We start from the raw sequence: 21,440 nt of genomic DNA, 5'->3' as shown, positions 1-21,440 counted from the left end.
TAGTCCAATCCACACAAAAATACAGAACACAGTTGTTGTTTTTTCACATCGAATTGAACATCTTTTTATTTGCAATTCAGGTAAATTAATGGGGTCGCGTCGGAGAAGCGGGCGGGGATGAGGGGATTGTGTTGTTTTCACATTCAAATTGCAGGTAGTAGTGCTAAATGAGTGGAGTTCTGTTTGCCTCTGTTATTTTAACTGATATATTACGTTGCACTGATATTATATTGTTCCATTTTCTAGTTACTGCTGCTTACATGCATGCATGTTATTCGCTAGCTACCTGCAGGTGCGCCAGGTGCATCGTCATGCTGGTCACCTAATCGTACATACATATGTGAAACAAAACTTACGCTAAAAACCAGAAGCTGTCGTCTTGTGAAGTTGGCCCCTCGAAAAGCGAACCCATCGATGGGCTCTCGGGGACCTTTGACTTGCACAAATGTCGCGCTACGTTTGCAAGTTCAGTTTAGTTTAGTCGAAAATTCTACTAAGTTGTACATACATATGCGGTGTGTATACCTAAATACTTAAGTGCCAATTTCAGCAGTTTAGATGACCGCCGGGAGCGGTTATCCTGTTTGAATTCAAGTTTTCGGCTTTGCTTACATACTCATAAGATTTGGGCGTTTTTCGTGTTCGTCGATTCCATTCATTTTACAATACAATACAATTCTTCCTTAATTCCTAGACGTGATCGTAAATACTCGATACGTATGCATATCGTACACTTAATTGGGTGCAGTGTGTGGATATTTCTTAGATTGGGTTTTGTGCAGAATTCCCCCTTGTTCTCCTGTCTTCTCTATTCCATTCTATTTAGTGTTGTGGTCTAAGCGGGGCTTGGAAAACACTTTCTTATAACTAACTCATAGGCCATAGGGTACACTTAGCAAATAGTTGTTGTATGTGGTTCGAGGAAATGTTAAATAGGTAAAAAACGATCTCTGATAAAATGTCATCTTCATTGTTTCGTTTTGTATTCAAAAGTCGTTAAAAATAAATTCAAATTCAAAATCTTCACGCACAAGGAGTCTCGCGCTAAAAAGTTATCTCCATTTGGTTTGGTTTATGTTTTAGTTAGCTTACTCACTACAAAATACTCGATAGTTAATCTACTCTCGATAGTTTCGGTTTGTTTGTCTAGAGTCCTACAGTAGCTATCATGTAAAATTGGACGCCAAAAAACAATTAACAAAAGTGACGCAAAGCCCTAAGCTTGAATCTTAGTGAAAATTCAATTGTAATTCTCAAGTTGTTTTTCTGGGATCTCTTTGTCGCTCGCTGTGTTCTCGAGTTTGAGTGTGTTTGCTTGTGTTTGGTTGTGTGTGTTGGGGTTCAGCTCATTGTTTGGTTACTTCTCAATAAATAAGGCCAGTGGATACGCATACATCATAAAAGTACAATTCATGTTTATCATATTCAATGTTTCACATTTCGATACAAATCTAGTTAGTTTATAAAAAGCGCTTCTATCGAGTTCTCAACGCACACCTATCCGTACCGCACCTAATCATATATATAAATAGCATAGGCATGCCCTCGTATAATCGCTCCTAGTAGCCGCAACTTATGGGAAAAGCTTCTAGCCTTATCGAGCATAGCAATTTCAATAACTCCTCCCGTTTAGTTGATTCAAAGTTATTTGGTATAAAAAATAGAAAAAATTTGATGACAATAAAAACGGTTCGCCTTAGTTTTCATTTGCATCTCAAAATTATCGCAATATACTTGTATTGAGGCCAAAATAAGTCTCGCTGACACTCACGAGTCTAGGTATGTTATGTATTATCCCAAATCTTCAGTACTAATAAAATCCGTTTAGCTTTCTACAGAGAGTAAGGGTATACAATATGCGCATACTGAAATATGAAACGCGCAATATGAACAGCTTAATACTTAACTCTTCCCTCTTAGATCTATTCTTTGTTCTATTGAATACGCTCTTGATTGCTTAAAAGTTGCTCGAAAATTAGTGAATCTGTTGTTTAGTGGTTAATCGAACTGCAACGCGATTTCTATAGCGATTCTAAGCGAATTAAAAGCACGTTGATTGTATACATATGTGTTTGTCTGTGGCCTGTGGCCTGTGTCCTGTGTCCTGTGTCTAGGGTGAGGACCGTGTGGGCTTATCCTAATCGATCCGCTGATCAAATCGTTACTAGTACTTGCACTTTGACCTCCATCTGGCGTGTGGCTGTTGGTAGATCTGTTGATGTGGTCTTTGTCTGTAGTGCTGTTGATTTCCAATGGTATGGCTGTAGTTGCTGTTGTTGTTCGAGTGGTTTTCTGTTGCTGGAGTGTCAAGGATGCTTCGATGGAACACCTGACCTGACCTGACCTGCCAAACCAAAAGCAAATTGTGCGGATGGACGACGACGACGACGACGAAGACGGCGAGTTGGTGGAGTGGAAGGTGAAGGGTGTCGGGTAGGATTCTGGTTAGCTAGCCACCTCCTGATCCCGATGCTCCTCCGATGGATTTCTGTTAACGTACGTTCTTCTTCCTTGGCTGGACCCAGTTTTTGTGCGTTTGGGTTGCTGTTCGCTGCTCGCGAGTCTTTTTTGGGAATAGTTGGGTGGGTGGGAGCCCAACTAACAATAGTTGCCATTGCCATTGCCATTGCCATACCACGGAAAGGTCCAGCACCATCAGTGCGGAAGCATCAGAGGCCGTGCCGTGCTACTCAGTCTGTGGTGGGCCTTCTCGCCACCTCCACCTCCACCTCCGCCGTAATCCTCGTAGCTCAGCAGAGGCGAGATCTTCAGGCCAGTCTTCTCCGGAATGATCTTAAAGTGCGGCTGATCGGCGCTCACCAGCAGCGGTCTCTTCATCGACGAGTGCATGTAGTCGTGGGCAGGATACGGATGCGTGGCTGCTCCCAGGGGCCTGTGGGTACTGGGCACATTCATCTTCTTGCACGGTTCCGGCTTGCTTTCGTAGTTCATCTGGCAGTTCTCCGGCGAGTACTTGTTGGGCTTGTAGATTGAAAATATGTTATTGATCAGGCTGAGCGCCGAGTGACCGCCGGCGGATGGATGATGGATGCCAGCCGTTGGCTGCTGGGTCAGCACACTCCCCACTGTCGGATGGCAGTGCTCGGGATAAAAGTTGTTGTACTGGTACGAGGGCAGCGTATCCACCGTGGGATACACCTTGTGGCCATAGCCCTGCGGCTGTCCGTAGGTCGGATGGTGGTGGAAGGCGGGGGCAGGCGCAATGGCGGGAGCAGTGTCAAAAAAAGGATAGCCGCCCGCATTGGTCGAGGACTCGCTGGAGTCCAGCTGCGGCGGCGAGGGCATCCCCTCGAGCAGCGACTTCTTGATCATCAGCCGCTCATGCTCGCGGTCATGCAGATCGATGGGCTGGCCATTGTTGTAGCACCGGACATTCACGTTCTTCACCTTGAGACTGCTGTGCATATTGCGCCGCATGTCCATGTTGATGGGACTGGGTGGCTTGTCCAGCTGCTCCCAGTACTTCTCGAGGTCAATGTTAAAGTCCTCCAAATCGATCTCTGTGGTGTCCGAGCAGGTATCCTCGTCGTACAGAATGGTTGGCGGCTGCATCTCCAGCAGGGACTTGCTGCGCGGCGGTCGGTGATAGTTTCCCGCCGGATACCGTCTGCCAGGACTGCGCGGAGCCGGAGCAGCGGCCAGATACCGCTCATCGTCGTCCAGGAACTTATCCTGCAGCATGAGGCGCTCGCGCTCGGCGCGTATGAAGTGCTCCAGGTCGGTGTCATAGCGGCAGTGCATGTGCTCCTCCTCCTCGGCGGCGGGATGATGGCCGGGACAGAGGGGTCGTGACCTCGGGCGAGCGGGAAGGGGTGGTTGCTGCTGGCGCTGGCGGTGGCAACAGCACTCCTCAGCCGCCGAGCAACAACAAATCACCGTTGGAGCGGCGGGCGTTCTCTGCCTTCCAGCCCGCTCCTCGAAGAGCCAGTCCGCCGCACTCAGATTGCGATTGCTGCCCGCCCCGGCCGTCCTTGGCCGCATCCGCGAACCCGGATAGATGTCCTCCAACAGGCAGCGGGCGCTGGTGCACTGATCCCGGGCGCAACATCGATCCAGGCTGCTGCTGCACAGGGCATTCATGTTCCGCCTTAGGGCCTCCTTCTTCTCCCGCCGCGTATTCGAGACGGGGGGCAGCTCGTAGTCGATGATATCAAACGGCATGGTCTTGGTGGTGGCACTGAATGAGTATGACTTGGGAACACCTGCTCGGTTCTTTAGGATGGAGGTGGTTGGCGGGGGAGCACCGCTGGAACTACCACTTCCGCTGGCCACACCGCCGCCAGATTCAAAAACTTTGCCCTCGAAGCACCAGCTCTGTGATTTGGGATACTGGAACTCTTTGCAGCTCTTGGAACGATGCAGTCCATAGCCGGGTGATCCCTCACCCTCAACCCGACGCTCTTCCGTACCCCCACTCTTCTCGTCCAGCTCGTGAATGTCCCGCAGTGTGCGAAAAGGTCCGTACTTCAAGCAATCCGGCACGTAGTCCTCGTCCATGTCATCGGAGCGGTTCGAGTAGATGTTATCCGTGTACCAGGTGGAATCCAGTTGTTTGGGTCGCGGCTTAGCTTGAAGTAACTTGTCCCGCTTCGACTGGCGATAGCTCTCAAAGCAAATGCCCTTCATCTTCTCCAGCTTCTGCTCCCGAATGCGCTCCCAGTTCTCCCAGTTCTTATCGTTCTTATTCCGTCTCCCAGACAGGATGAGCACCTCGCGGTCCTTGTCCCAATCGGCGCTGCCCTCATCGCCGTAGTCGATGTTCAGCCGCTTCGTCTCAATGTCGGATTCCCTCGGAATTTGGTGATGGGTGGTGTTGTTGAAGGCGGTTGTGGGTGGTGCAGGTGCAACACTACTAGCAGCTACGTTGTGGTTTTCGGACACTACAATTCTAATCCTACGCTTGGTCTTGTCCGCGGTTCGCGACGATGACGTCTGCATGGACGACTTGTGCGGTCTGTCCCGCTCGTCGGAGGGCGGCTCGTCCTCTTCTGGCTGTCACACCTCCTGCAGATACTTGATGGGGCAGTAGCCCTGCCCGTGCTCGGCGGCACGGATCATCACCATGCCGTTCACCTCGTCGCCGGTCTTGTTTGGTAAATGGATGACATTTACATTTAGGGGAGGAAGGAAGAGCTAGGATTATCGGTCATACCTGTATGACAATCTGGTCCCTCAGCAGGGTGAGATTCTCGCCGCGTTCACTGTCCGACACCTGGAGGTTGTGGGTCACCTGCAGTGGCTTCTCGTTGGCATTGAGACGCACGCAGTACTTGGATGGGAAGTAGCCAACTCGTCCAAGAACTTTTCCCTTCCACCAGTCCGGATCTGAATTGTCAATGACAGTCACCTGATTTTCAGAAGTACGAAGTTTGAATAGATTAAAACGTTACCGAAAAATATTTTCATATGGCATGCTCTTCCAGAAGCTAATAAATTAGGTAATTATATTAGCTGGTGCTCATTATGGCATATGCATTAATATTTCGTTTTCGCAGATGACTAAGCCGCCTTTATTATTAATATAGAAGTGTCTTAGTTAACAAACAAATAAGCCGTATAACAGTCTCAGCAATAACAAAGCTGTTGTCGGCCGGAAAAGATAAGTATCCTTTCACAAACTAGAATACCATTAATAGATACTACTTAAAAAGTATCTGAAAGTGCGAGTGCTAAGTTTCGGGAAAGCTATAAAGATAAAGATATTCTCGAGCCATCATATTTTGCGTTCGGTTATTAAGTACAAGTGCGGCTGGAAAAATCTCCCATCGATCCGCCTATTGAATTCAGGGCGGCCTGGGAACCAAGCAAAAGTTTGACTCCATCCTGCTGGAATGCAAAAACCAGCTCGCGAACAAGGACGCCGCCCAAACAAAAGCTAATCTGTAAATATTGAACACTTTGCCGGCGGCGGGCAGGCACTCGCAATCAGTGAATGTACACAAAAAGTGGGTAACTATTATTATTTCTTCTTATTCACTGTTTGTTTCGCCATGTTTACGCAGTGGAAAACGAGCTTCCTCCATATGCTCGATTGTATGACAAATAAACAAGTTTTTCGCCGGCATTGTTCGTTATTCGTTATTCGCTATTCGTTTTCATATTGAATAAAGAGCGCTGGACAAACATACTAGCACGAATGTATGTGTCTGATTTAGTTAACCATTTTCCCTGGCAGCCATTGTGCAAGCTAAGTACACCGCTTAGCGGATTAAACAAAGCGTCTTGTTTATTATTCATACGCCCATTCATTGGTGAAGTGGGTGTGTGGAGTAAATGGCGTTTGGGAGATGATTAGCTCACCTTGTAGCCAGCCTTCAGGTCCAGTTCATCGGCATGTCGCGCCTTGAAGTTGTAGATGATGACGTACAGATTCGTGGGCAACAGACGATGGGTTTTCTTGAAATAGGTGAAGCGTGTTTTGGGACTGGGTTAATACCATGGCTAAGGTGCAATCAATCAATCGAGCGGATCAGGCGAAATGAACGCAAGAACAATGGCTTGGTGGTATGAGGTATGAGGAGTGGAGTGGAGTGGGGTCTACCTGGGGATGTCTTACGGGTGAGAGGCACGGCGAGGTGCTGGCCGAGGACTGCGACTTCTCCATCTCGTCCGGCAGATCGACGCTGCCACCACGCATCCCACGGGTGGCGTACAGCAACTTGCGGCCCGGATGCGAGGGGCTCGATGGTGCTGTAATGGTTTTGGATGCGTTAGTCCCTGCTCCAGGACAGGCTCAATGGTTACGGTTTGGTTTGGTTTGGTTAATCGAATGCAAGTGGATGAACGAAAAATCAGAAGAATACCCATGGAAAAGAAGATATTGTAGATAGATATTGTACAGATAAATTATACACATATACGTTTAAGTGGGGGTAGATCGATGGGAGCGTGGGAACTAGGAAATTGAAGATGTGTGTCGGCAGATGAAGTTACTTAGTCTACGGTTAGCATGTATCTAAAAGCTGCGTTTAACTACTAGATAAAAGGTGAACGAAATCGAACTACTCAACAAATGTTTACTTTACTCGACTTGTACTCCGGCAACGTATTTACATAGTAATTTTAGTAAGTATAGTAATTTTAGTAAGTATAGTTGTAGGTAAAGTAATTTTAGTAAGTATAGTTGCAAGTATAGTTAAGCTGTTAAGATGGGTAGTAGTTGTGGGTGTCATACATACGACTAGTTTAGGAAAAACTGAGACTCGTCTGGGGTGCCTGCTGTGGATGGGTAAGTGGTGGTGCTGGACAAGTTGGATTGGTAGGTGGTGCGGCGTACGTCGGTGTCCGGAATCAGGTTCGTTATCGGTATTGGTATCGGTTTGGGGACCGGGAACCAGGAACCAGGAACCGGGAACCGGGGATCGGCGGAACCGAGACCGGCAAACAGGACCGGAATCGTTTACTGGGTTGCTACTTACAGTGCAGACGGCTGTTGTTCGACGGCGGAGTGCTGTGCTCCAGGTGGCCTCCGGACCCACCATGGTAGTACCCGGAGCCGGCTGATGTGGAAGCGCCCGTGCCCGGCAGTTGGGCCCTACGCCTGAACTGGCCGTGCAGCTCCGACGATTCTGGTGAGTCCAGGCTCAGGGATTTCATGCGTAAGTTCAACTTTTGGCGGCGCGGTGAGTGCGGTGCTGTTGTTGTTGTAGTTGTTTTTTGGATTTTGGATTTTTGATTTGGATTTTTTGTTTTGGTACATGGTCAAATTGGTTGTCGTGTGTCAGACGATACACAGTTGGCAAAAAAAATGGCAATAAGATGTGGAATAAAAATTTGTTGATTTTAATTTCGTTTGTTAAGCTTTTGGTAACTCCATATTGGAAACTAGGCGTCTACGAATCTAAACAAAAACCCAAAATAACTTAGAAACTGAACTGAAAAGACGTTGAACACTTAGTGGCCTTTGGCAAGGACATCGATAGAACACTTGCAGCTTAATCAATGCAATTCAGAAATTTTGTTTCGTATTTAGATTGTAAGTTTGCAACAGAGCAACATTCGGCACGTTCAGGAAGAGACAGCGAGTGTTTGGGTATGATTCAGTGTATTCATTCTAGTCATCCCGTTTCAGTTGCCGCAAAAATCAAAAGCCAACGAAAGGATACTGCTGCTTGTGTGAGTGTGTGTGTCGTGTCGTGTTGGCCAATTCGGTTTTTGACTATACAAATATATGTACATATATAGAAAATCAAAGAAAACTCGTTTCCATCGCCCTGTGCCAGATGAGGGTGATTGTGTTTATCCTCGTAGTGAAGGAAAGCCAGATATCGTTTTGCTTTTTATTCGTGTTATTATAGTCATTCGTTTGTGGTTGACGTGTGGGCTTGGTGCAGTATTTACAACATTCGTACAACATTTAGAATATAATTGTGGTGTAATCAGAAAAGACTTAATACTTTAATCGTAATATACATTTAACATTGCTCTCTGGCTCACGCACATTCGCAGGACCGAAATTAACTAAGATACACGATAGATAGATATAGGTATGGGGTAAATTAAACTATGTGTGGAGTATTCTATAATAATTACTGTGCTGCAATTAGAACATCAATTGGGCTAGGTGTCTAGGGTATAATAAAATCAATAACTTAAACCATAAATCGTGCTAGAACTGTACTAAATTAAATTGTTAAATTCTCCGCCACCCTCATCCTCCTTCTCATCAGTATATCAGTATCCACATTCATCTGTGTCCTCAGCGCACTCGTCGATTGCCCTTGGACTCTTCCGGATTGGAGTCCGTGCTCTTGAGGAGCATCAGTGGTTCGCCAAAGGGTCGCGTTGTTTCGGACTTGGGATTCGCTGAAGCTGTATCAAGTATACGAGTATACCATATATTTCGCTTGTAGTTAGAGTCCTGGTTATTCGTTACTGATGGTGGGGTTAGTAGCTTTTCGATCGATTAACTGCCTCGCTGGAGAAGGCAAACGCTCTTTGACTGAATCGCCGAGAAATGTGAATTAAAACTAATTAAGTTAAATGAAGACAAGAAGCCCGAAAGAAAATATTAAACATTAAGACAGCGTTCATGCATAAAGCAAAGCAAAACAAGCCGGAGGACGCCCAAAAGAAGACCGACAGAGCGGAGGAAGACCATAACCAGCATCCCTGGCCCAAGTAATAGAGCAGAAACGTAATCCTCGCAAAATAAGTGCAGAGTGCTCCGCTAGAACTTCTGCCACAAGGAAGTCGGGACCGGCAACTACGAGATGGCAGGCATGCAGGGATGGGATGGGGCTGGGGCTGGTTCTGAGACTGCTCTGGGCATCCAGGATGGGGATTGTGGGGATCCGGGGAAGGCCAAACGAAAGGCAGACCCAAAACGGAAAGAAAAATAAGAAGCGCAAAAAGATTGTGTGTCATAACAATTTTTAGCATAATTATGTTCGGCTTGGGCCCAAACTCGGTCCCCAGCCAACCTTCCCATCCGCCCCAACCGCCTAAACCGCCCCATCCGCCCTATCCGCCCATCGACAAGAAGTCAGCTCTGGCCTAAGACAAAAAAAAGTTGGCATCGCGACTTTAAACTTGCGTCGCTTTCTCTGTGCGAGTGGCATTAAAAATGCAGCAAACATTAAGCACAAATGAACTCGCGCCTCGGCGAAAAAGTTTGTGGCCCGTCTGCAACATTTGTATGCAGCAGCTTCCACTTCCAGCTTCCAGCTTCCTGCTCCCTGCTGCTCCCGCCCAACCCCACTTCAAGTTGTGCGGCTGAATTTTTGCACAAAAGTTGACAATGGCTTGTAATTTACACGGCAACAGTAGTCCTGGACTGGAGCTGCGGCACAAACAGTGGCAGTGTGCAAAGTCCCGGGAGCGGGATACAGTGAAAATAAAATAGAGCAACCGGCAGCTCTAATGCTCAAATGTTTTGTTCTTCAATAAGCGTATTGTAACTGCAATGACAAAGCCTCAAACTCGGACCCATAACTGAAATATAAGCGAGAGCGAAATTTGACTACGGGCTATTTAAGATCAAATCAGCTTGGAACTTACTGAACAAAGTTGGCAACTTTTAATTTATGTTGGAAACTTTTGCTTAATATATTTTATTCACCTACTTTTTTTAAGATGTGCCGCATTACACTTAAACAAGTTACAATAGTTTTTGGAACTATTTTTAAGTAGATTTTTATGTATGTTATAAGATGTTACAAGATTCGAACAGAGTTACTTATGTGGCACTATTAAAGAACAAAACATTGCAAAACCTATATACGTTCCCCGCAGATTACTGTCTTTCTACGAGTGCACGAGGATAAAAATCCCATCACCCATCCCATCCCATCCCATGGAGCAAGTTTCCATTCGACTCCAGCCGAGCTGAAGGCTGATGGAGCTGCTTTCAGCGCGAAAGGAACTCGGCCATGTATACAAATGATGGCGTTGCAATTGCTTTCGGTGCTGTTGCAACGGAAATGAGCCATTTGCCAGAAGTGTAAACTGGGTTAAGACTAATTGGCATTTAATCCGACCATTGTTTTAATGGGCGGAACTGAGCTTGCCACTTGGAATAACTAAAACGCATCTTGCCATCTTCTGTCTATATCCTTTGGCGGTGGCCAAAACAAACACGCACTTGTACACACACATACGAACGACGAACAGACAGACAGATACAACTTCTGTGGCCCACTACACGGGAAATAAATTGAAAAAGATACACAGAACACGGTAACACAATCTAAACATCGATGTCGAGTGGGAATCAAATGCAGTACTGTTCCAACGAGAACTCATGGCTATGATGGGGTCTATAATGCCATTAGAGGCAACCCCGAAATATGATCTTGATATTGATGTTGATGTTGATGGTGTGGCTATTGTTGTTGTTGTTGTTGTTATTGTTGTTGTGGTGCTGCTAGTGCTGGCTGGGAGATGGAAAGATTTCATCATCGGCATGCCATGGTTCTTGGTAGTGTCATTGTGGACGGATCTGTGGTGCTTGTTGCTGTCCCCACTGCCTCGGATGTGCTCCAGTGTGTCGTAATTACTTTCTGGCAATGAGATCGAGCGGTGCTGCGATGATCGCTGCTGCCTCAGCCGCCCGAAGACGGACAATGGCCGGATTCCGGCGAACAGACGCCGCCGGAGTCCCGGATCGGTGGTCGAGTAGTTGATGCTGCTGCCACTGGTGCTGCTCCCGCATTGTTGTGGCTGTTGCGGCTGCTGCTGCTGCTGTTGCTGGTGCGCCGGCGAGGCTCCTGCCGAGATGGAGGAGGACGTGGCAGGTACCTGTTGCATGTACGCCACCTGCTGGCTGTTGCCCGTGTAGTAGTTGATGCCGATGCCATTGCTGATGTACGCCGAGCTGGACATGTTCGATACGGGGGCAAAGAACTGGCCGTATCGCGGTTCTTGGTGTGTTTGTTTGATGTGGTTGGTTGGTTGGTTGGGTTATTGGTTGGTAAATTTGAGTTTGGCAAGCGAACGAAAAATTGGCAAAAAAGATATGAACACGAAAGAATATATAGATATATATGTGTTTTTATTTTAAGCGTAGTAAATCAGTATGTTTATCTAATATGTGACTTATGTGTTCGCAGTCTGGAATCAGGCACTTGGAATTCGAGTGGAAATTTACTTAAATCTAATCAGGGTCAAGGCAAGATGAGTGCCACAAGGACTCGTGCAACAGCAACAACAACCGCAACAGACATCCTGCAATCAATCAGTTCGGTGCTGTATTCACACACTCCTAATTGGAATAATGCGACTACACACCGCAGGGAATGTTGCAGCTGTACTTGCCCTGCTGCTAGTTGCCCTTTCCACGCTGCAGATTGCAGTTTGCTGGTTGCAGGTTGCAGGTTGCAGGATGCAGGCTCCCAGTTGCCAGTGTAAGAGTTGTGGCGCTAATTATGTGCGCACTTGCCAAGATTTAGGGCACTTTGCGGCCAAAGCGGAACGGTCTGAATTGTGGCCCTAAGTAGGCGACAAAAAGGCAATGTCATGTTGCATGTTGCCGTGTGATTGCTCTTGGGGCAAACAGACGAATGGAGACGGGACGTGGCGAGACGAGACGAAGGGAAACAAGTAGACCATGTATTTTAATTGAAGCTCATTCGCGTAGACAAACACACTTGCCCCTCCATTCACACACTGCTGGTTGTTGATTGTGTGCTGGCTGAGCTCGATTCAGCATGTATTTGTATATTTGCATAGAGAAGGCTAGGGAAATTAGGATGTTTAAAGGAAAACAAAGTGTTTAGCATACACAAATTAATTACGTTCAACTAAATATGATACGTAGATGCTACATGTGTTTGCGTAAGCTATAATTGATGTTGGCTAGCTACAAAACACTGTATTTCGGCAACTGCTTCAGTCAATAGCGATTCAAATTCAAATTCAAATTCAAATTTCAACTCTAGAATAAATTATATACAAAATGCATATATAAGTATATTATATGTGAGTTATTAGCTATTACGTTTCTGTGTGTGGCGTGTTTGTGTTTAAAAGCTGGCCAAAAAATCCAGCAACTTCATGGCGAAGCAATGGGGCGTATGAGCAATTATTTGGTTAGCGCAATGTGAGTGAAATTGAAATTGTTTGGCCAAATCTAAATATGCTCGCAAAGGGAATGCAATTGTGTGTGACTAATGTGGATAGATATGAACTACAACTATCTGCTCTACAATTCGGGTGCAGAAAATGGGAGAACGGTAGCCCGACATTACTTGTATATGACTGGTGACTTTCGGTTCTTGGACAATACGATGGCATTCTTTTACTTTGGTATGCTGATTTTGGTATGCTTGATGATGGTTAAGCTGAGGCACTGAGACGGGATCCGGGACGCGAGACATACAAAAAGGAGAGGTGGGTAACCGAAACCGAAACCAAAACCAAAACCGAAACTACAACCAAGGATGCTCAAAATAATTGCGAAAATGTTAAATGAGCGAAAGAATGCAGATAGAGAGATAGAGATTGTAGGTAGAGAACAACACAAACTACTTGGTCGGCAACTTGGCCACTTGTCGGACCTGAGCTACTAGATATGTCTTGGCTGGGCACCGGCAGTCCGCCGCGCTGCTGCTGCAGCTCCTGTTGCTGCAGCTGGACGCCCAGAATGGGCATGGCCACCGGCGGCGGACGTACACCTCGTCCCGCGCGTACCGCCGCCGCCTGCGCCACCGATGCCAGACTGCGCTGCTGCTGCTGATGTTGCTGCTGTAGCTGTAGCTGATGCTGCTGCTGCTGCTGTTGCTGCTGCTGCTGCTGCTGTTGCTGCTGCTGCTGCTCCTGCAGGGCCAGCTCCGAGACACTGACAATCGGTATTTCCGGCGGCGGAGCTCTGCCCAGCTCCCGCTCCGACAGAACCGGAACCGGAAGCGCCGACCCTCCCGCGACGCTGCCATCCATTTGCTTGCCCTGGACGGATTTGTCGGCGCCTGCTGCAAGATGCCCGGATTTGAGTTCGCCGGCTTGTTTCAGCACGCGGTAAATTTGATCGATTTCGGTTATTTCTTTATTGATTTGGTTTTATTATTATTATTATATTTTTTTTTGGTGCCGAAGTAGGAGAGTTGACATTGACAAGTTGGTACGGTTGATGAAGGGCCAGATTTTTTTTTGGTCATTCGGATTGGTTCGATTCGATATCGTTTTCAAATTGTCGGATTGGAATGATGTTGATGTTGTTGATGCATTGTTGAAGTGCATTAGTACAAATTGCAAGTGGTTTCAGGGGCAATTCGATAGTTGGGGATGAGCTTGATGTGGGGATCTTGTGGGTACTTTTTTGAATTCATATAGAGTGTGTGGGAGAGATAGGTGGGTATGTTTACATATAATAACGATCAGCTAGGCTTGATGTTACTTTACGCTAGGCCCGCTTGGTGGGCATGTCCTCGATGAGCCAGATGTCTACGATGTGGTACCCAAAACCGATCCAAAGTCAAGTAGCCAACAACACGTATGCGGTATGAGGAGTGAGGGCAATTTCTAGTGAACTGTTTGATATTTACTGAATACTGATTACTGATTACTGATAACTGATTACTGAGTATTGCGGCTATAACATGCTCCACTACTTGAACTGATTTCGTTGAGTGGTCCCCCAGCTCTTATATTTTGTTCAACAGGGTCCGCGATTTTCCGGATACCGTGTGTCCCTTGTGGTCTCAGCATATCAGTGTGTGTGCTGACTGCGTGTGTGTGTGGGTGTGTGTTCGATTTACTTTGAGCTGGTTGTCATTCGCTGAATATCTCGCTAATTAGGTGGGTCAAAGCGCAACAGTCAAACACAAAGTACGAAACAAAATCATAAGGTCAAGCGCATTTCAATCGAGTATCTGGCGCATACTATACGAGTATTAATATATTGATATTGATGCTGGATGTACGTATATGGCACATACTAATTCGAATAATACTTTTCAATTGGATACCTAGCTGCGCAATGCGATGCATGAAGGGCGTCTTTTGACGGAACTTCGCATTTGGCACATTCAACTGATTTGCGCTCGGATTGGTAATCGTATTCGTATTCGTATTCGTATTCATATTCATATTCAGATTGGGACTCGGATCATCCGCCTGATCTGCTGCAGCTGCAACAAGCGACTCCTGTGGCGAGGCTATTTGTGTTTCGCATGGTTTAGTTTTGGTGTGGTTTTTGTTTTGGGGGAAGGGAAGAGGATTTCATATTGATTTAATCACATTAACGTCTAGAGTCGGCAAATTTGGAATTTGTGTGCTTGAGATAGATAAACTACGTGAATGGCAGCGTCGCACCCGCAAGGTATGCAACAGATTTTAGTTTCCTCCTCACAATTGTTTACAGTTCAATGGGCAGGAAATCATCCTCATCATCATCATCATCATCATCGTCGTCGTCGTCGTCGTCGTCAGTCGACGTCTATGAAACTCAAAGGACACTTTACAATGCGTTTGGGTGTGTTGCTGTGCATGTGAGAGGGTGTGTTGGCCGAGTGTTGGTGGCCAAAGGAGCCGGGGAAATTGCTAAAGTTCTTGCACGCTGAGGTCTGGAGAATTGCGACACAAATCACAAGTGCCACAATCTGGCTGCCCCACGAGTGCCATAAATCCATTGTGAAATCAACTGATACACCAGCCACTCCCACTCGGCATTCTCTTTTGGCCAGCTCGAATCAATAAGTGCTTTTGCCCAGCGACAAACAAAATGTTGCTGATGCGGTCTGGCCCAAAGGATAAAGGTAAGTGGAGTGGAGCAGAGTAGGGAACGAATCGCATTCGCTTGGACTCCCATTTTCAAGGTGGAATCCTGGAGCAGGACATGCTAATGCCACGATGCATACACAGTTCGGGCAGGGCCAGTCGAACAAATTGTTGGGGAATTTCGCTTGCCAGCACATCGCATTTCCCATGCAAGTCGTTAGCTGGCCTCAAGCGGTTTGTTAGTATGTGAGGTATGTGGGTTTAGCCTGTTTTTGTTTTCTAGATTCTGTGTACGAGTTTTTCTGTGTATTTCTGTGCTCTGCACTTCTGCACTTCTGTGCTGCTGTTCATGTATTTCTGTTTTCTGTTTTCTGGGGCCATGGCTGTGATGCTGGTGCGTGCCAGATACTCACTTTCTTCCTCGATATCAACGCGATTCTCCAGCTCCGAGGTGCTCTTCTGTCGCCGCAGCAGCTTCTGCTTCGGCTGGCAGCGCGGCAGATTGGGGGCGCAATCTCCATGGGCGTTCAGCTTGCAGATGCGGCAGCGCAATCCCTGGCGTGTGTGCCCTGCAAGCGAAAAGGGTTACAATTGTTTGCTTATACCTTCTAGCCAGTGAACCAAATGGATTAACTACTTTTCCGCATACCCACCTCTGAGAATCTGGGAGCAGACGTCGCAGGCCGTTATCTTCTTGTAGGTGTACTCCTGCAGATGGTGGCTGCCATCCAGATTGGGACGCAGCGGCTCGGAGGCTGTGCTGGAGGCTCCATTGCGCCTGTGAGGGAGATGCAAGCGGGGGGCGTTAGTGAGTGTACCCGTTAATGGAGTCGCAAATGTTGCACTTTCCCCAGGAGCCAACCCGTTGCGCAGTTGGCCAAAAGCGCCCAAATGGCTAAACATATGTTCATAAATCGCATGAACATACATTGCATTTGAAGGCTGCTCTTATGCTGTTTTATGTTTTTGTATATCTATACGCTATGTGCACAGTGACAACTGCAAACAATGGCGAATAAACAATGGAGTCTGGACAATGGACAACGGACAACGGACAACGGACAATGGACAATGCACATTAATCAGACCGATGTTGCGTGTGTGTGAGGATGTTTGGACAAGAAACACATTAAAAAGTATTGTATTTAAAATTAACACACACATAGTCACATGATTTTGCAGTACTCAACCTAATTGGATTCACAGGAAATTGGTCGATTAATCACTGCCCCGAGTATTTTACAATCTCGTGATCACGTGCCTTGGCCCGATCTCTCAATCCATGGTGCTTATGCAAATTATTGTGTTATTTATACTGTGCATACACATCGAATTCATTTCAGCAAATTCGTTTCATATTTATACAGCGCGAGAGAGATACAGATACAGCCAATTTGCAAGGACTTCCTGCTGCTCTGCCGCTCTGGTCCCTCTGACCCTCTGGCACTTTTGTTTTATTTACCAGGGAAAAAACCGAAGCCCCAAATGGCGAAGTGGAGAGCAGGCAGGAGCAGAAGGACTCACAATGGGGCAATTGCTGAGAACTGGGCAGAATACAGGCTCAGAGGCCTAGGACTCGACGTTGATTGTTTGTAAGTGGCTTATGCACACAGATGAACACACAGACGGCTGGCAAATAAATTGTGCTGAGCACATTGCCACAATATTTATAAAGTTGTTTGTTGCAAATGCGTAAAGTATACAAAAACGTCGGATTGGGAAGGCGGTTGGTTGGTTGGGCACTGGTGGTGGTGGTGGTGGTGGAAAGTGCAACTTTGTGCGATTGGCAGCTACGAATGAACACTGACACGATGACATTGAATATATTCGTAAGTTCTTAGGCTAAATATTGATCTAACTAACTGATAGACTTAGCCAACAAATAATACCCGAGGTGAGATTATCTCGGTCATGTACAATTTACAGGTATGTACAATACAGTAATATACAGGTTTATACTGGGGTAATTACGATTAATTGGTAGACTTAAGGGTATCTATAGTTGGAGTTTAATTGGGGCTAATTTCAATTGATTATACTGTTCGTTTGGATATGTTTGTGTAGTTTTATTTTGGGTGCAGCTATGGCAAAATGCTAAAACAAAACGGAAATACGTTAGTCATAAGGGGCAGCATGAGTAATGGTTTAATTATAATAATTTCCATAACATATTCATTAGTTGGTTTGTATGCAACTTAAAACTTTCATTTGCCGGCCAAATAAATGCGCTCAAATACAAAAACAAGTACCGAAGGCAAGTCATAAAAGGCAGGACCATGGCGTAATGAGTAACTGGCTCGCTTTTTGCAGGGGGCGGGAAAAGTGGGGCGGTTGTGGCTTAGTTTCGGGCTTTCAGTAATTTCAGGCAAAACTTTTGCAATATAACATAGCCAAACTTTTAACTGCGATTTTCTTGTCACGTTTGCAAATGTATATATAAATATATACGAGTATATGTACGACTGCTGTTTATGCTGGGTATTTATGCCCACCCAGTGAATGCCCAGCGAGTGGCGAACATTTCGAAATGAAGTTTGAAGAGATAGAGCCCACTTAAGCACCCCTTTGCCCATTCACTAAGCCGAGAAGATTTTCCGATTTATCATCATATTGGCAGGCCAAGCTGCACGGCACCGAACTGAGTATTATTGCCACTGGATGTTGCAACGTTCGCAGTTTCAGTTTGCAGTTTGCAGCTTGCAGTTCGCCATGTGTAGGTTGCCGACTCATGTAGGCGGAATGGCTGCAGAATTTATAGTTTTGCAATTTTTCGCATATTTTTCAACGCTCGAATGGCGCCGATTGGAATTTACTGGGCGCAGCCGGAAACTTGGCCGGAACATATGGAACAGACGGACACAGCGACACATTTATCCGTAGCTATCGAATGGGGCAAAACTTTTGCTGCCAGACTTGGACCAAATCCAGATCGTGCATTGTCTTTGCGCCAGTTAAACTAACAGCTATGGATTTCAATTGTGCCCCTGCAACATGCAGCCTCTTGATTGCCGCCCCATCACGTGATTGATGACACTTTCAGTGGGCGCAGGTGGCATTTACGGCGCCCGAAGACAAATTAAATGTGTGTTCGGAATATGTGCTAAATTGAAATTTAAATCGATTTACAGCAAAACATAGCCAAATTATACTGTGTCGTGTGCAGCAGTTGATGCGTTATTTGAAACCAATTAGCCGGCATCCAAGCAGCTAATTCTACATTTGCGTGCAACATTACAGCGAACTTTTGGATTTTGGATCGGTTATACGTAGGCATTTAGCATATATGTGTCTGTACAGGGTGTATGGGTTCTATGGGACTATATCTAAATGCTAAATGCTTTATGCTTTATGCTTTATGCTGGGTGATTGCGTTTTCGTGGTGGTTCTTTGGTGAATTTCGGTTACCTCAAAGTCAATACGGTTGATACGGCGTGGTACATTTGATTTTGTCGGGGTGGTTGGCTGATAGTTCGCGAATATACGAGTATATCGAGACATTTGGTTTTTGGTTGGGCAAAGCATTGTATTGAATGCATTTAGTGTTCGAATGGAGATGGTATATACGTAAATTTATATAGAGAAGAAGTGGAGAGATCATTATTATGGCAGATATAACTTAGCTTAACTTAAACTAGAGTGAAGTGCCCGGCTTATGCACCTGAGTGGAATTATCTTGTAAATTGCGAGCGCGATTGCTGCACTGCATTGCATAATCCGGATTGTGCAAATATTAGGAACTCGTTCCGAATACTATATGTATTTTATTGCGAATGGGAATGGAGGTTGTTTGGTTGGTTGGGTGGTTGGGTGGATGGGCGGCTGCACTACCCTTGGATGCCTGAATAATTTTTCGCGTTTTCCGCAAGCTTTTAGTCATATTAATGTGCGGGCGGCCCCGCTCCCGATTTATCCGCCCTCTACTGCAATTCTGCAATTCGCCGCACTATTTCATTTTGTATCTGGGGGGCTTCTTGGCCCCCACCCACGCCGCAGATACTAGATACACTCTGGCGCGGTTTGTATTCGACTTAATGGGCCTTGCTCTATGCCCGATAGTTGCGTAACAGCGGGAAAAGGTGGAGGTGGGTGGGCAGTCGGAAAACGGTGGGTGGTGGAGTGTAGTGGGAAATGCGCCGTACTCACCTATCTGCTTGTTGTGCTGAACCAGAACCAGCAGGCTTTAGGCTCTTAAATGCTTTCAGCCACTTTGTTTTCATCGATGGCGCTGTGGCAGCGGAGAATTTGCGTTCGTTTCGCGGCGACGTCGGCTCAACTTTGCTCACGAACAGATCCTTCTGCAAAATATGAAAGGAGAAAGGGGGAGAAAGTGCATTAGCCAAAATGCAATTTCCACTTAAACGTCTCACGTTGCCGTTTAATTACAGGCCATTAACACTCGCAACTCGTTGCATTCCGTTTGCAACTTTGTCTGCGGCTATTTGCCAACATTCTGATTTCAGTTTTGTCCACATGCACACATATTACATGCACTGAGAAAAGAGATATGGTAGCTGAATAGCGAAAACCTTAGGTACACAGAAATATCAGATTCCCATTTATGGCAATCAGCAAGCAAATGTCTATTGAATTTAATAAATCTAAAATGCTAACCCCGTAACCAGTACATATTTCCAATCCCTTAAGCATATTTGGTGGCCCAAAATCGTTCGGTGTACATTGCTAGTCCCTCGTTATGTCGTAATGGAGCCATGATTACGGGCACAGTATTTAGGCGAAGCAATGCCCAAATATTTAACTGATACTTTGATGGGCAACGCATTTGGGTCTGCTGCCAGGCGTTGAATAAAGCCATTTTAATTAATAATCAACACTTTGCCGAATGCCGCAAAATGTAATTACACCCAGGACAAACGCACACAGGCTCAAATGCTCGCACTTACACACACACACGCACACGCACACACACACAGGCATGCACACATACATCCACACATGAATCCACACATCCTGTAACAATAATTAAAACCACGTGTGACATGAGGTCACAGTTTAGTAAGCCTAGTGGTCCTTGCATCCTTGTTGTTATCGTGCGTTGTTGGCAGTTCAGTTTGGTTGCCATCTGTCATGAGCGTTGCATAATTAGATGAGCTTTGCAAGGCATTTAATTTGCGTTTTACCACACAAAGTGAGTTTGGGATCATTAGCAGGTAGTTTTGAGTAAAAATCAGAAAACTGTTCATCATGACACCAATGTTATGGCAGTTGTGTTAGTTGTGAAAGCCAGTCATACAACCAATGCAGCATCACAATAAATATTTATTTAAAATTATTTATTACCAGTGGTATCTTAAAATTATTAGTAATTTAAAGTTATTTCCAATAGGTGGCCGTTGGCCATGGTTAATAATTTAAAGTGTTAGCCAACGGGTAAAATGAAATTTGAAATTTCAATAAGCCTTAATTACACGAAAATGTTGATTATTTTCGCGTCTGCCTCAAAAATTTACTGACGTCAGTCAATGGCATTAAATCCTTGGTGCTCGCCATATCTCGAATTCATTTTCGCTTTCGCACGGAATTTCCGAGAGACAGAAGTGATGCGTGATTTTATGATGTCAGAATGTCAAAACAAGTTAAAAATCATTGCACTCAATGCAATTGCGCTATTTATAATGCAGCAGAACGCGCTCGATGCAGTTCGCTTCGCTTGGAGCGATTTTCGGTTTCTGATTTCGGCAGGTTTTCCAGCTTGTTTTTGCCCCACCAACCCCTTTTTTTCGCCATGTTATTTTTAGCACTTTGACAGCCCGACAGAAGAGGGGGCGAGGTCACTCATACGAAAGGTGGGTGGTTGGGCGACTAGCTGACAGGCAGGATATTAAGGCTGCCATATGGCGCAGCGCGATATCAAAATCAATGTATTGGCGCGTCTGACAACAAAGGATGAAACTCACTGGAATGCCATTTAGTGATTGCGAAGAATTCGCCGCTACAAATTAATTCACTCGCAGCGATTGCAATTAAAAATTAATTTTTTCACACAGCACAAAGCGCTCATATTTGATGAGTAATTAATTTGTACGCAATTTACTCGGCCACATGCCGGAAATGGAATTGAAAATATAATAGGCATCAAACCCCGACTATGGCCAAGATGAGCGGCCATTCTTGGGAAGGCGGCAGTGCGCTTTTCAGTGGCCTTTGACTTTCGCTGTCTGTGGCAGCCGGACGAACGACAACCAGCACATTTAAATGTCGGGAGCCGGATGGCCAGGATGGCGACGCCAAGGCAGGACAAGCCGGGC

The 21,440-nt window shown here is 45.9% G+C and overlaps 1 protein-coding gene across 1 annotated transcript in view; it reads right to left on the bottom strand.

Annotated features, from left to right (window-relative positions):
- Positions 1-53: 53 nt before the first annotated feature.
- The window catches only part of LOC6547078, a 58,191-nt gene continuing 36,804 nt past the window's right edge, over positions 54-21,440 (bottom strand). Inside the window, 10 exon segments of the mRNA XM_026980844.1 lie at positions 54-5,106; positions 5,174-5,368; positions 6,322-6,417; positions 6,578-6,711; positions 7,440-7,655; positions 13,017-13,427; positions 15,588-15,743; positions 15,828-15,952; positions 18,580-18,636; positions 19,318-19,469. Coding sequence (XP_026836645.1) covers positions 2,656-5,106; positions 5,174-5,368; positions 6,322-6,417; positions 6,578-6,711; positions 7,440-7,655; positions 13,017-13,427; positions 15,588-15,743; positions 15,828-15,952; positions 18,580-18,636; positions 19,318-19,469 — 3,993 coding nt within the window. The 3' untranslated portion in view covers positions 54-2,655.

Source organism: Drosophila erecta, unplaced genomic scaffold (genome assembly GCF_003286155.1).
Source record: "Drosophila erecta strain 14021-0224.00,06,07 unplaced genomic scaffold, DereRS2 tig00000092-arrow-pilon, whole genome shotgun sequence".
NCBI lineage: Eukaryota > Metazoa > Arthropoda > Insecta > Diptera > Drosophilidae > Drosophila > Drosophila erecta.
The sequence above is the reverse complement of the archived record's forward strand: the minus strand, read 5'-3'. Positions and strand labels throughout refer to the sequence as shown.